General features: G+C 38.8%; 1 protein-coding gene across 2 annotated transcripts in view; it reads right to left on the bottom strand.

The window, feature by feature from the left end:
• The window catches only part of LOC142612590 (pre-mRNA-processing protein 40A), a 40,900-nt gene that overhangs the window by 13,264 nt on the left and 15,224 nt on the right, over positions 1-12,412 (bottom strand). For both annotated transcript variants that reach the window (XM_075784695.1, XM_075784694.1), the window contains exons 21-24: positions 12,099-12,215; positions 11,868-11,966; positions 8,300-8,341; positions 8,137-8,229 (exon numbers count right to left, since the gene is read on the bottom strand). In XM_075784695.1, the coding sequence (XP_075640810.1) occupies positions 8,137-8,229; positions 8,300-8,341; positions 11,868-11,966; positions 12,099-12,215 (351 nt within the window). The remainder of the gene's footprint in view (positions 1-8,136; positions 8,230-8,299; positions 8,342-11,867; positions 11,967-12,098; positions 12,216-12,412) is intronic.

Below are 12,412 nucleotides of genomic sequence, written 5' to 3' on the forward strand. Positions count from 1 at the left end.
ACAGTCAAGCCATGTCTCATGAAACAAAGAAGTTAAGAGGTTTGTTGAAGATGTCACACGAAGAGCACCAGATGATTTTTACAGTGCAGATGAAAGTGTGGGTCGCATGCACTTAATTGAAGTAATCAGATAGTATTTAATTGAAGTAAATCAGACGTTGTTTTAAAAAAATAAAAAATCGGACATTGTTTGAAAAAAAAAAAAATTTGGTAATTGAAAGCAATTATTCATAGACAATATAATGACCGAGTGATAATCACGTAATATTTAAACATAACATTTAATATAATTCTCTTGTGCTTTACAAAATATACAGCAAAACTATGATATTTGATAGCCACAATCAAAAGTACAAAGTTTCATCAAAATATAACTAAAAGGCAAATACCAAGTCTAATATAAGCAATGCAATAGAATTCAAAAATATAGAATCTTCATGCTCATTAAACGGAAGACCATCATCATTACATCACGCGATATATAACCCTCATAATCTCACTCATCTAAACTAATAGCCTCTCCCCCATTAGGAGTATGTTGTGAACCAGAACTTGAACCTGTTGCCCTCCCTAGTAACCTCACTCTTGATCTCATGTTGAATCTTTCTTCAACTCTGGCAGCTCTAGGTTACTCATTCAAAAACAAATAAATCCAGCAGCTCTAGCAACATTACCCCATGTCAAGTATAGTATACACAGAAATAAGGTGATTTGGAACATGATCACTCATTGCCTAATGTAACCCTCATCATCTTACTCATCTAAACTAATAGCCTCTCCCTCATTAGGAGTATTTTGTGAACTAGAACTTAAACCTGCTGCCCTCCCTAGTGACCTCACTCTTGATCTCATGTTGAATCTTTCTTCAACTCCAGCAGCTCTAGGTTACTTATCAACTAGGAAGCATGGGTGCGGGTGCAGTGCAGCACGGTAATTTTTGAAAAAATAAGATACGGGTGTGGCGGAATACGTTTATTAATTAATTATAAAATATATTTTTACTTATATTTTCTATATATTGCTATGCATTTTTTTTTTCATATAATAATAGTAAACATATATCAATTTAAGAGTAATAGTAGATAAATAAAGATAATTGAGATGATTTTAGGGTTTTTCCTTTAAAGTTTACAAACAAAACGGTGTGTTTTGATTGGTCGGAATGGTGGGGAAGGAGGCCCTCCCTACTCCAATGGAAAGGGGGGCTGCCGGCCCATATCAGACTGATTCAGGTCCTGTATCGGACCATTTCGGACTGTATTGATCCAAATCAAAAAAATTAAAAATTAAAAAAAAAAAATTCATCCACGGACGCGCATGCAGCCGCGTCCGAGGCCACACAGTGCATCCATGCCAATCGGACTTGGGTGCGCCGGCCAAATCAGCGCAGCCATGCTTCCTAGCTTATCAAAAACAAAATCCAGCAGCTCTAGCAACATCACCCCATGTCAAGTTTAGCCGTACACAGAAATGGGATAATTTGGAACATGATCCCTCGTTGCCTAATGTAGAGTATTTGGCAGTAGAGGAATGCTCGGATTTTTTAAGGAACCGAAAGATCGATTCATGACCTAAAGTTTCCTTTTTTCCAAAATTTTCTTGGATGGATAAATGCATTGGATGTTTTCACTTGTACTTCTTTGTCTGATTTGCTTGATAGCTGTACTTTCCATGCATCATAGTCCTTTTGTTTTCACGTTTTCCTCAGTACACTTCCTGTGTACTTTGCTAGAAAGCATGGGTGCAGCTCCAGGGCCACCGCAACCGCACCGGACTAGCAGCTACACAGCGACACTCCTCTAACGCGACAATTCGGCCTTTTTTTTTTTTGATTCGCGCCGATTATGGCCAAAATCAGCCGAAACTGGCCAAAATACATGTTAAAAAAAATAAATAAATAAACTTGTGAGTTGTATTCTAATTTATGAATATCATGTTTTAATTTTTTTTTTTGATAAGTAATAAAGAAATTTATTGAAAAAAGAGAGTCACCCAAGTACACAGGAAGTATACAAGGGAGAACAAATCAAAGACGAACATTACAAAAATCAAGGAAATCCAAAATAGAAAGAAAAGGAAGGCTTCTCCACACGGAGAACCAATCAAGTAAGGTTCGGAAAAAACGAGACTTAAGAACAGGCATGGAACTCTCGATGTCTTCAAAGCATCTACTATTTCTCTCCTTCCAAATACACCACAACAAGCAATGAGGAACGGCCTTCCAAATATCTCCATTACGATAGCGACCAAAACGACCTTGCCAAAGAAGCCAAAAGCCCCACAACGTACCTTGGCATAACCCGCCTTACTCCAAATAAACCGAAGACCATGTCCCACAATTCCATGGCAACCGGCAAAGTGAAGAAAGAGATGGTCAACACTTTCACAATTGCACTTGCACATATAACACCAATCCCGGATGCAAATCTTTCTTTTCTTAAATTGTCTAGCGTACATTTCCCCAAAGCCGCATGGTCCATACAAGGAAAGCTACTCTAGAGGGGATCTCCCGCTTCCAAATGCTTTTCCAAGGGAAAATTTGCTCCTTATGACCAACAAGAAGATGGTAGTAAGAACTAACCGTGAACCCTTTTACTCTTACAGTGCACAATGAGGACTTGTCCTCCCCAATCCCCCTTACGGGAGTGCTATAAATGGAATTGATGAAGCTCCTGAAAGCTTCCAATTCACGATTATGCACATCCCTACAAAACTGAAACTCCCAATGGAGGACTCCATTGGTGTACCTCAAAAGATCCGCCACAGTAGCCTCTTTTCTACGACAAATCCTAAATAATTCCGAATAGCGAACGGCAAGAGAAGAAGAACCACACCAATGATCTAGCCAGAACAGCACCTTTGATCCATCTCCAATATCAAACATAATAAAACGAGATAAAAAGTGCCACCCCCGTCTAATGTTTTTCCACAAACTGACACCATAAGGACCAGAGAAAGAGGTAGAACACCAGCCACCCCAATCACAACCATACTTCACCGCAATCACTTGACGCCAAAGAGCATCCCTTTTTTGCCCAAATCTCCATAACCACTTCCCTAATAAGGCAATATTGAAGGTTCTCAGATTCCTGATCCCCAACCCACCTGAAGAGAGAGGAGAACACACCGAAGACCAATCAACCAGATGAAATTTGGGCTCATCTCCTAGACCACCCCAAAGAAAGTCACGTTGAAGTCTAGCAATTCGGTTGGCCACAGAAGCAGGAATAGGGAATAAGGAAATAAGTAGGAAGATTGGAGAGAGTACTTTTAATTAAAGTGACTCTACCTCCCTTGGATAAATATAATTTTTTCCAACCTGCTAATTTTCTTTCCATCCTTTCAAGAATAGGAATCCAAATTGACTTGTCCTTAAATTTTTCCCCCAAAGGAAGACCCAAGTATTTCATAGGGAGGGACCCATGATTGCAACCTAAGACAGCCACTAAAAGATCCATATCTTGCACCGACCACCGCCACCACTTCGACTTACCCAAATTAACCTTCGTACCCGACACGCCTTCAAACCAAATGAGCACCATACGGAGAGTCAAGAACTCGATCAATGTTAGCATCACAAAAAATAAGAGTATCATCACGAAAAGGAGATGGGAAACCATCAAAGGTCTACCATCGAAACACCAACTCTAAAGCCGATAAACGGCCTTCAAGGGCAGCCTTTATCCAACATTCTACTAATGGCTTCCATAACCAAAACAAATAACAAGGGGGACAAAGGATCACCTTGCCGCAACCCCCTTGAGCTTCCAAAAAACCCATGAGGAGTACCATTAATAAGGATAGAGAAACGAACCGTTGATACACAGAAGGAAATCCAACGTCTCCACTTATCTGAAAAACCGCAACGCTCAAGCAAGTAATTAAGGAATCTCCAATTCACATGATCGAAGGCTTTTTCTATGTCCAGTTTACATAACAACCCTGGCAGCCCAGACTTTAATCTACTATCAAGACATTCATTGGCAATAAGAACAAAATCAAGGATCTGCCTATTTAGAACAAAGGCATTCTGAGGAGCTGAGATGATCTCTCCTAAAACCATGCGAAGACGATTAGCCAAAGCTTTGGCAAGAATTTTATAAATCCCCCCAACAAGGCTAATAGGTCGGAAGTCCTTAACTTCCACTCATATTCTCAAAACGAAAGGGGGTTCGCCCTCTACGAAGATTCCCACTCTCCAAAAGAATAGGAAAATGATCGGATAACACTCTAGGAAGCCTTTTTTGAGAGAAATGAGAGAAGTGATCTGCCCAAGCCGGAGAAAAGAGGAACCGATCAATTCTAGAGACCGAGGTAGAGTTAGACCATGTGAAAAGGCCTCCCTCCAAAGGGTTATCCATTAGCCCATGAAGAGAAATAAAATCAGAAAAATCAGTCATGCAGCGGGTGAATCTTCCCGCCCCTAACCTCTCCGAAGGAAAGCGGGTGACATTGAAATCCCCTCCCAAACACCAAGGTAAATTCCACCAACTAATCAAGCCAGCCAATTCCTCCCACAAATATTGACGCTCTCTATAAAAATTAGGGCCATAGGTACCTGTGAAGGCCCACTCAAAGTGGTCACTAACGTTTTTAAACCTACATGAAATTGAGAAACACCCCACTGCTTCTTCAATTTTTTCAACCACCCTTCTATCCCACAAGAGCAGAATACTACCGGAAGCTCCCTCAAAACCCAAGTAAAGCCAATCTATGAAAGGACAACTCCAGATACATTTAACAAGGCCTCTTGTAATCCATTCCAGTTTAGTCTCTTGCAAACAAACTATATCAGCCTTCCAAGAGCGTAAAAGTTTACGAACCTTGAGTCGTTTTTCCTTGCCATTCAGACCTCTGACATTCCAAGATATAATCTTCAGATTCATTGAGAAATAAAAAGAGCCCTGTCCTTACCATTATCACTGCGCCTATAAGAGGCTCGGACCATAATTGACAGCTAAACAAACCCCTCAATTCCCTAATCCCTTTCCTCCCCGAGCTCTTCAATGCTTTATCGAATGAACCATAAAATCCCTTTGCCGTAATCGCCTTCAACAGCCCAACAGAATTTGGTAGCCGGCTCTTCCAAACCTTCGAGGGATGTCCCAAGAAAATCATCAAAGCCATCGAATTTTTCCCCGAAACCACACCGAGTACTTGTCCTTTCCCGCAAATTATCCACCAAAGTTGTTGACCCTTCAGAATATCCCCGACACCCGTAGGTAAGGAGACGGCCGTGGGTTCAACATCGAGAGAGGAGCCGAAAAATCGAGAATCCGGGAAACATCCTCTGAACCAATATCTGAAACCCAATCCTCCACACTAACCTCAACCCCTTTATCCAGATCAGAATTAATCTCCCTAGGTTCCGATGACTCCTCTGGGACCAACACCAACTGGTTCGACTCATTCGTTCCAACAACCGCAGCATCCGATGGCAAAGAAATAAGAATCGGGACAGCCACTCTCTTACCGTCTCGTAATTCAAGAACCCACTGCTCAGAATTACCCCATTTCCTGATGGCTTTGTCTGTGTGCTCATGGATGATCCGTTGGATGTCACAATGCAAGGCCACTCCAGTATCCGAGCACAGGGACTCATCCAAAACATTATCGGAGCACAGGGACCCATCCACTTCATTATCTAACACAGGACTCACCCACTTCATTATCGAGCACAGGACACCTCCACCGAGGCATTTGAGTAGCGGGACTCGGGCCACGAGGCTTCGAAGATATCGGGCACAGAGAGACTTCGAGCACGTTGGTTCCAAGCGCGACAGTGCTCCGAGAAGAGACAGTGCACGCCGACAAGCTTAGCGCAACTCCGTATTTGCCGTCGCCGACGAAATAAGGGTGGGAGTGGGGTTTGCGAGGAGAAAACAATGGGTTGGTCGAGACTTAAACACGGGGCCGGGAAGGTTTGGGTTTCCACTTAAAGGCGCTACTTGGGTTTGGGTTTGGAGTTAGGCCCACGGGTTTGGGTTTGGAGTTAGGCCGGGAAGGATGTGTTTTGGGTTTGGAGTAAGGCCCACGGTAGGACAGATTGGCAGGGGTTTGGGGTTAGGAATGGGCTTCGGGTTAGAGGTTTCGAGATGGTAATGGGTTTGGAAAATGGTTAAACTGGAGGCAGTCTGGCTTAAAAGAAATGGTGGGCTTGAAGTTAGAAGCCAGGCCCATAGAAGGAACCACCTCATTGAAATTGACCACAGATCTCCCACTTACCAATCGGGCCCACGACCAACTTAAAGAGAGTTCCAAACTCATCCCATCATCACTTTCAGCGAAAAGATCTTCTCTCCGTCGAGAGAATCCACCTTCCCAAGACCTGCTCTCGCGAGAATCCCGGGTCCGAGAATTCGCATTTGCAAAGTTGGACTTTCAAGGGTCCAACATTAAATGAGTTGGATTCCGCAGCCTCCGCGGGGATCCTGGACAGAGGAGGATTCGCCGCCACGACCCGCCCGAAAGTAAGGGGTTCTTTACAACAAACTTTTGCTCCACAGCCGCCGCAAAGGATTTGGAGGCTAAGAATTCAGACCTGTGTAAGAACTTGGGGGGCTGGTTAAAGGCAGGAGAATCAGGAGCTATTGCCTTTCTCAAGTGACAACCAAAACCTCTCCAACCACAGCAGCTTACCTTCCGCACTACAATGAAGCCTTTACGCCTACTATGAAGGAGTTCGTAGATCATAAGGAAAGAGCCATGTGCATTGAGACCCAGCTGAAGAATAAAACTGCTCTCCATCTCTAACAGCTTTTGCAAAGTGTCCAGGGGGTTTGGAGTAAATAAAGTCTTCCAACAAAGATACGCCTTGTGCAGACTCTTTGCCCATGAAAACAGACTGAAGAGAACCTCTGCCTCTCTCGAAAATACGAAGAAGGAAGAAAGAACCCCCTTCTTCCACAGAAAATTCAAAGGATTTTGACTCAACAAAGAAAAATAAAGAGCCACCCATGACCGAAAGAAAGCAAACCACTAACTTAAACTAATCACCATTAGCAAACATCATGTTTTAATTATTATCTACTATTACTCTTAAATTGGTATATATTTACAATTATATGAAAAAGTATGCTTAGCATTAGCAATATATAGAAAATATAAATAATAATTTTTTAATCGCCGCACCCGCACCGTACTTTTTCAAAAATTGCTGAGTCCCGCACCCGCACCCGAATCCGAATACACACCTGTGCTTCATAGGTGCTTTGGCTCATTGTATTTGATTTTTTTTTTTTTCAATGTAGTTTTATTATTTATTAAGAAAAAACTACCTCATTTCAAGTAATCATCATGAAACACAAGATCATTTTAGCAGTCATTGCTTTTTCTTCTCTTCTACCAGTCAGTCACTCATTACTATCATCTATATCTTTCAAAGAAATTAAACCATATGGTCGCTTTACTTTTCTTTTATTTATTTTTTTTTCTCTTCAGAAAATTTTAATGAAAGGTGAGCTTTGGTGTAGTATATCACACAACAATATTGGTATTTGTGTAACAAATGAAGTACACGTATCAATAATATTAAGAAAGAACAAAAAAGCATGCTTTGTTCCTATCAAAAAAATAAAGCACACTTAGGCATACTTTTATAAATGAGCTTCACTTTGTGAGTAAAAAGCACTTCACCCTTAGTGCCTGGCTTTGAATGCTTAAATGCGCCTTTACCAACAATTGTACAACAAAAGTTTTGCTTGTTTTTTTTATGAGTATTACCTTAAGCCAGAAAGATGGAAAGACTGGGTCATCCATCCTTTAAATTATGATTAGAGACTGTTACTGATAAATAAATAAAAAAAGGTAGAATGACTACTACTTAAACAAAAGTGTTACTTCTTCATTTAGATGCAGGCATTGCTAGCTTCTAGTTAGATGAGTAGAAAGAGAACTAACAGGAAAATCATCCATTAGGGAAAAAATCCAACTCAAATGATTTTTAGGGAACTTGAATACCTCGTCTGGGTGAACAAATTTTTATTGCACTTGACATCAACCCATCAAATGACAAAGACCTCAAGTTCTATTGAACCATAGAACTAAGTTGACCACATGACTACATATTCTGATTTCTCAGATGCAATAATCTCAGAAAGAAGGGTAAAATAAAACACAAATAATTTTATAGAGGTACCTTTAAGTTGATATCTGAAATCGGTGGGGAACCAACATCTTCAATAATGGCCTCCTTAAAGTCTTCAAACGTCCATGTTGCCAAAAAGGTAAGCTGCAAAAAACATAGTTGAAATTAAAAATATGCCAAAATAAGACACAACAAGAAGTTCATAATATCCTACCTTCCCCATTACATCCTTGATACGTGTTTTGTCATCACGATACTGTCAATACGCAAAAGAACCATGTTAGAGATTTACATATTAGCATTGCAGCTTTCAATTACTTCAAAAAAGCATTATGTGCATGTCAAATATAATGCAGGACAATGAACTCTAAACAGGAGCATGTGTTTGGAAAATAAAATGAGAAGGAAAAGGGTATAGAACCCAAGAATCAGCAACTAGGGTTCCATTACTTGTTTTAAAAAAAAAATATCAGCAACTAGGATCTGCTTGTAAGCACCAAACTATAAGAACAGAAAATAGAACCTAAAAGTCAACACCTAGAGTTACTTGCAGTCAGCACCAAGCATGAGAGAATGCCAGGAATCTATAATTAGCACCTGGATTGCTTGGAATTAGCACCAAGCACTAAAAAAAACTTCCAACCCAAATTTTATTAATCCATGATCAACTTTCCATTATAGAGCCTTTAAATAAGACTCCCAAATTACTTATCATAAAAAATAATAACAAATAAATAAATAACAACTCCACAACTAAGAAAAGGAAATAACGCATAATCAATTATATTAAATACGAAAATAAAATCAAATCAAATTAAAATCCTAAAAAGTCTTTAACATCTATCAGCATCAATCAACATTAAATGAATCTATTAGATTCTTCTTCTTTTAAGATGCATTTAAGACATCCACTGCATCATTTTACTTCACCGTTTAAATTAAGCAAGTATATAAACACAACAATGAAGTTTTTTGGAGCAGCCCGAAGCATAGATCAGGATAAATTAATAAAATAAAGATAATCAACAATACAAATTGAAGCACAACACTGAACCCAATAGAGGAAAAAGGGGATTCGTATTAGTGGTAGTAGTAAGTGGTATTTGCTGGGTGATGCTGCGAAGGGTAGTGGATTTGTTGGATAGTTGGTCTTGCAATTTCAGGCAGCATAGTAATTTAGTCATTTGGAGGATTGCGCCGCACTGTTTGATGTGGTGTATCTAGCAGGAACAGAATTTGAGAAGATTTGAGGATTGTGAACGGTCTAGTCTTGAGTTTAAGTCTTTTTTTCTTTTTTACTCTTCACGAATGGTGTTTGGTTTTACCTTCTTTTTCTTGTATTTCCCTTCTTGTGTTGCTTGATTTTTGTACTTTGGCTTCTTGATGTTTTTGCCTCTTTCGTACATTTCCTATGTACGGGGCTGTTTCTTTCAATATATTTTATATATTACTTATCAAAAAAAAAAACAATAAATAAAACCAAGTGGCACAACACTGAACCTATTGCCAAAACCACTAAAACCAAAGAGGTACATAAACGACAATCAACAATTACAAAAGATGTTGATAAGTTCAAATTAAATAGGCAACGATGTTCAATGGAACTTTAGATCCACCAAAAAAATAAAAAGCAAAAAAGAAAGCATCTTGTTCAGGCAGACCCAAAAAAAAATACAGAAACAAAAGCATGTGCAAAATCAGACACTTGATCCATTGATTAGGTATTGGCCCAAAGGCTTGTGGTCGTAAGTAAAATACTTTAATGAAAAATTGACCCAAATAAAAAGAAAAAAAAGAATAGTGAATAAATTACAAATCCAGATGATAACTTTCTTTTTGTTTTATATGGGCTTATACCATTTGCAAACTACCTTTGTGCTTGAGTTAGTGTGCTTGTGCCCCTTTTGACACTTTCTTACGATATCTTATTGTTTATCAAAAATTAAAACAAAGATAAAATAGGATTACCCACATCTGAGAGAAATTCTAACAAGTTCTTTTTTTCAATAAGTTAGAGAAATTCTAACAAGTTATCAAGCTAAAGTTCACTTTTTAACTTTGGAATGCCCTAGAATTTTCAATTTAAGCCAGAACAAGTCTACAATTGAGAGACGCTGTAACCTCATTTTGTTCCCATCCAGAATTTAACAAAAAACTACTTGAAGTTTCTTAACAAAAAACTCACCTCTGAAAAAAATCACACTGAACAAGGGTGAAGAGATAGGAAAAAGACTTAGGATGTTTTTATTGTCTTTTTTTATATACATAAGAAAGATTGAATATTAAAAAAAGCTACTTTATGCAAAATGAGCACAAAGCAGTCAAAGTGTTCAAGGAAGAAAGAGAAAAGAACAAAGAAGAAAATTGATTACAAAAGAGAAGAGGACTAAGGAACAAAGGGAGGGAGTCACTAGATGTGAGTCCCCAAGCCCGAGACTAGTCAAAAAGAGAACCACTAAAAGAAGCAAGCAGTTAGTCTCCCCGACTATCCAAGCACATATCAAATTATTTTAAAGTATCTTTTGCCTAGGCAAGGGGCGGAGGAGAGAAGAATTTGGAATGTTCGTTTTAGTAGATTTTTTAATGATTGGGAGATGGATGAAGGGCTGCATTTTCTTCGTATATTGGGTGTCAATACTCCTCCTATGGATGTTGGAGACCGAATGAGATGGAAATTGAAGCCTAATGGGGCTTTTCACATCCGGTCGCATTATAACAAATTAAGGGATTCTCACTCAACTGTCTTTCCTTGGAAAGCTATTTGGAGAGTAAATGCCCCTAGGCAAGTTTCTTTTTTTGTTTGGTGTGTAACTTGGAATGAGATCCTAATGGGAGATAACTTGAGATTGAAGAGATTGGATTTTGTGGATGCGTGCATTATGTGCCGTCATTGTGGAGAGACGGTAGACCACTTACTTCTTCATTGTGCGATGGCTTGTCGATTATGGAGCTTTGTTTTTATAACTTTTGGCTTGTCTTGGGTTATTCCTAGATCGATCCCAGACTTGCTTTTTGGCTGGTGGAATTGGCCAGGGAAGCATTCGTCTCAGATCTGGAACTTAGTCCTATTGTGCATCCTATGGTGTATTTGGAAAGCACAGAATCGAAGGACTTTTAAAGATTTGGATAGCTCCAGTAATCAGTTGCTTGCTTCTATTAGTGGAACTCTTTTTGATTGGTCTCGAGCGTGGGGACTCACTTCTAGTGATTCCCTCCCTTCTTTTCTTTGCTCCCTTTTTCTTTTGTAATTTTTCTGTTGTTTGGTTTTCTCTTATGTTTCTCTCTGTTTTCTTCTTCTTGTATTTTCTGGGTTTGCTCTATATTCTTCATGCATAGAGTAGTCTTTTGTGTGTATATATATATATATATATATCATTCTTACTTATTAAAAAAAAAAAAGTATCTTCTCTTATGAATAATTATTTTACTATGTGTGTGTGTTTGCACATATCAATTGCAAACAAAAAATCTTCCATATATTCAATTATTATTATTATATATATATATATATATATTTCTATTGTAAATCTTTATAAAAGCAATAACTTTAATAATCAGTTTGGCTTGAGGGGGAAGGAGGGGGAGTGGAGGGGATTAGAGTAGAATTTGCCAAAAATTATGCTAATTTACTACCAACTCTACTCTACTCCCCCTCCCTCCCCACCAATCCAAACGGCCCTAAACAAATATTTTGGCTCTATACTTTTCTTTTCCGACAAAGAAGTGATTAATCTATAAGACATTCAATAATTTTTTTTTTTTTTAAAAAAAGGAGAATTTACCTGTTTCTCTAATTCTTCAGCAACGTCCTCAAATAGCTCCTTTGGTGTGGAACCAGAGATGTTTGATGCAATGGCTTGATATTGAGGCAAATCCTTCACCTAAATACAAAGAAAAAACACTAAACACAAAAGCAATTTCTAATCCAGATGCACTTCCTATTCAACCAAATTTTTGTATTTAGGTGACTCTCCTTCAAATTTGTTTCACAATAAATGGAACCAGATAGGTACCTTTAAGCAATAATCATGCCAGTGAGTTTTAGCTGTAAGAATGCCAGTGGCAACATGCCCTTCCATCAGCAAGCGAAACTCATCACGATTTTTCCGCTCAGCCCGCCTCAATTGTTCCTTATTTTTGGACACAAATGAAAATGAGAAAATAGAGTAGAAGAAAATTAATAACCCTTTTTTATAAGTAAATTACACATGCCCAGTAGGTTTTGAAACCATGACATCACCCTCCAACTAACACTTGCAAGGGGAGAAGGTGCAGTTAAGCTAAAGGTCATTGGCAAGAAAATTAATAATCATAAAGATGGATTATA

Source organism: Castanea sativa, chromosome 10 (genome assembly GCF_040712315.1).
Source record: "Castanea sativa cultivar Marrone di Chiusa Pesio chromosome 10, ASM4071231v1".
NCBI lineage: Eukaryota > Viridiplantae > Streptophyta > Magnoliopsida > Fagales > Fagaceae > Castanea > Castanea sativa.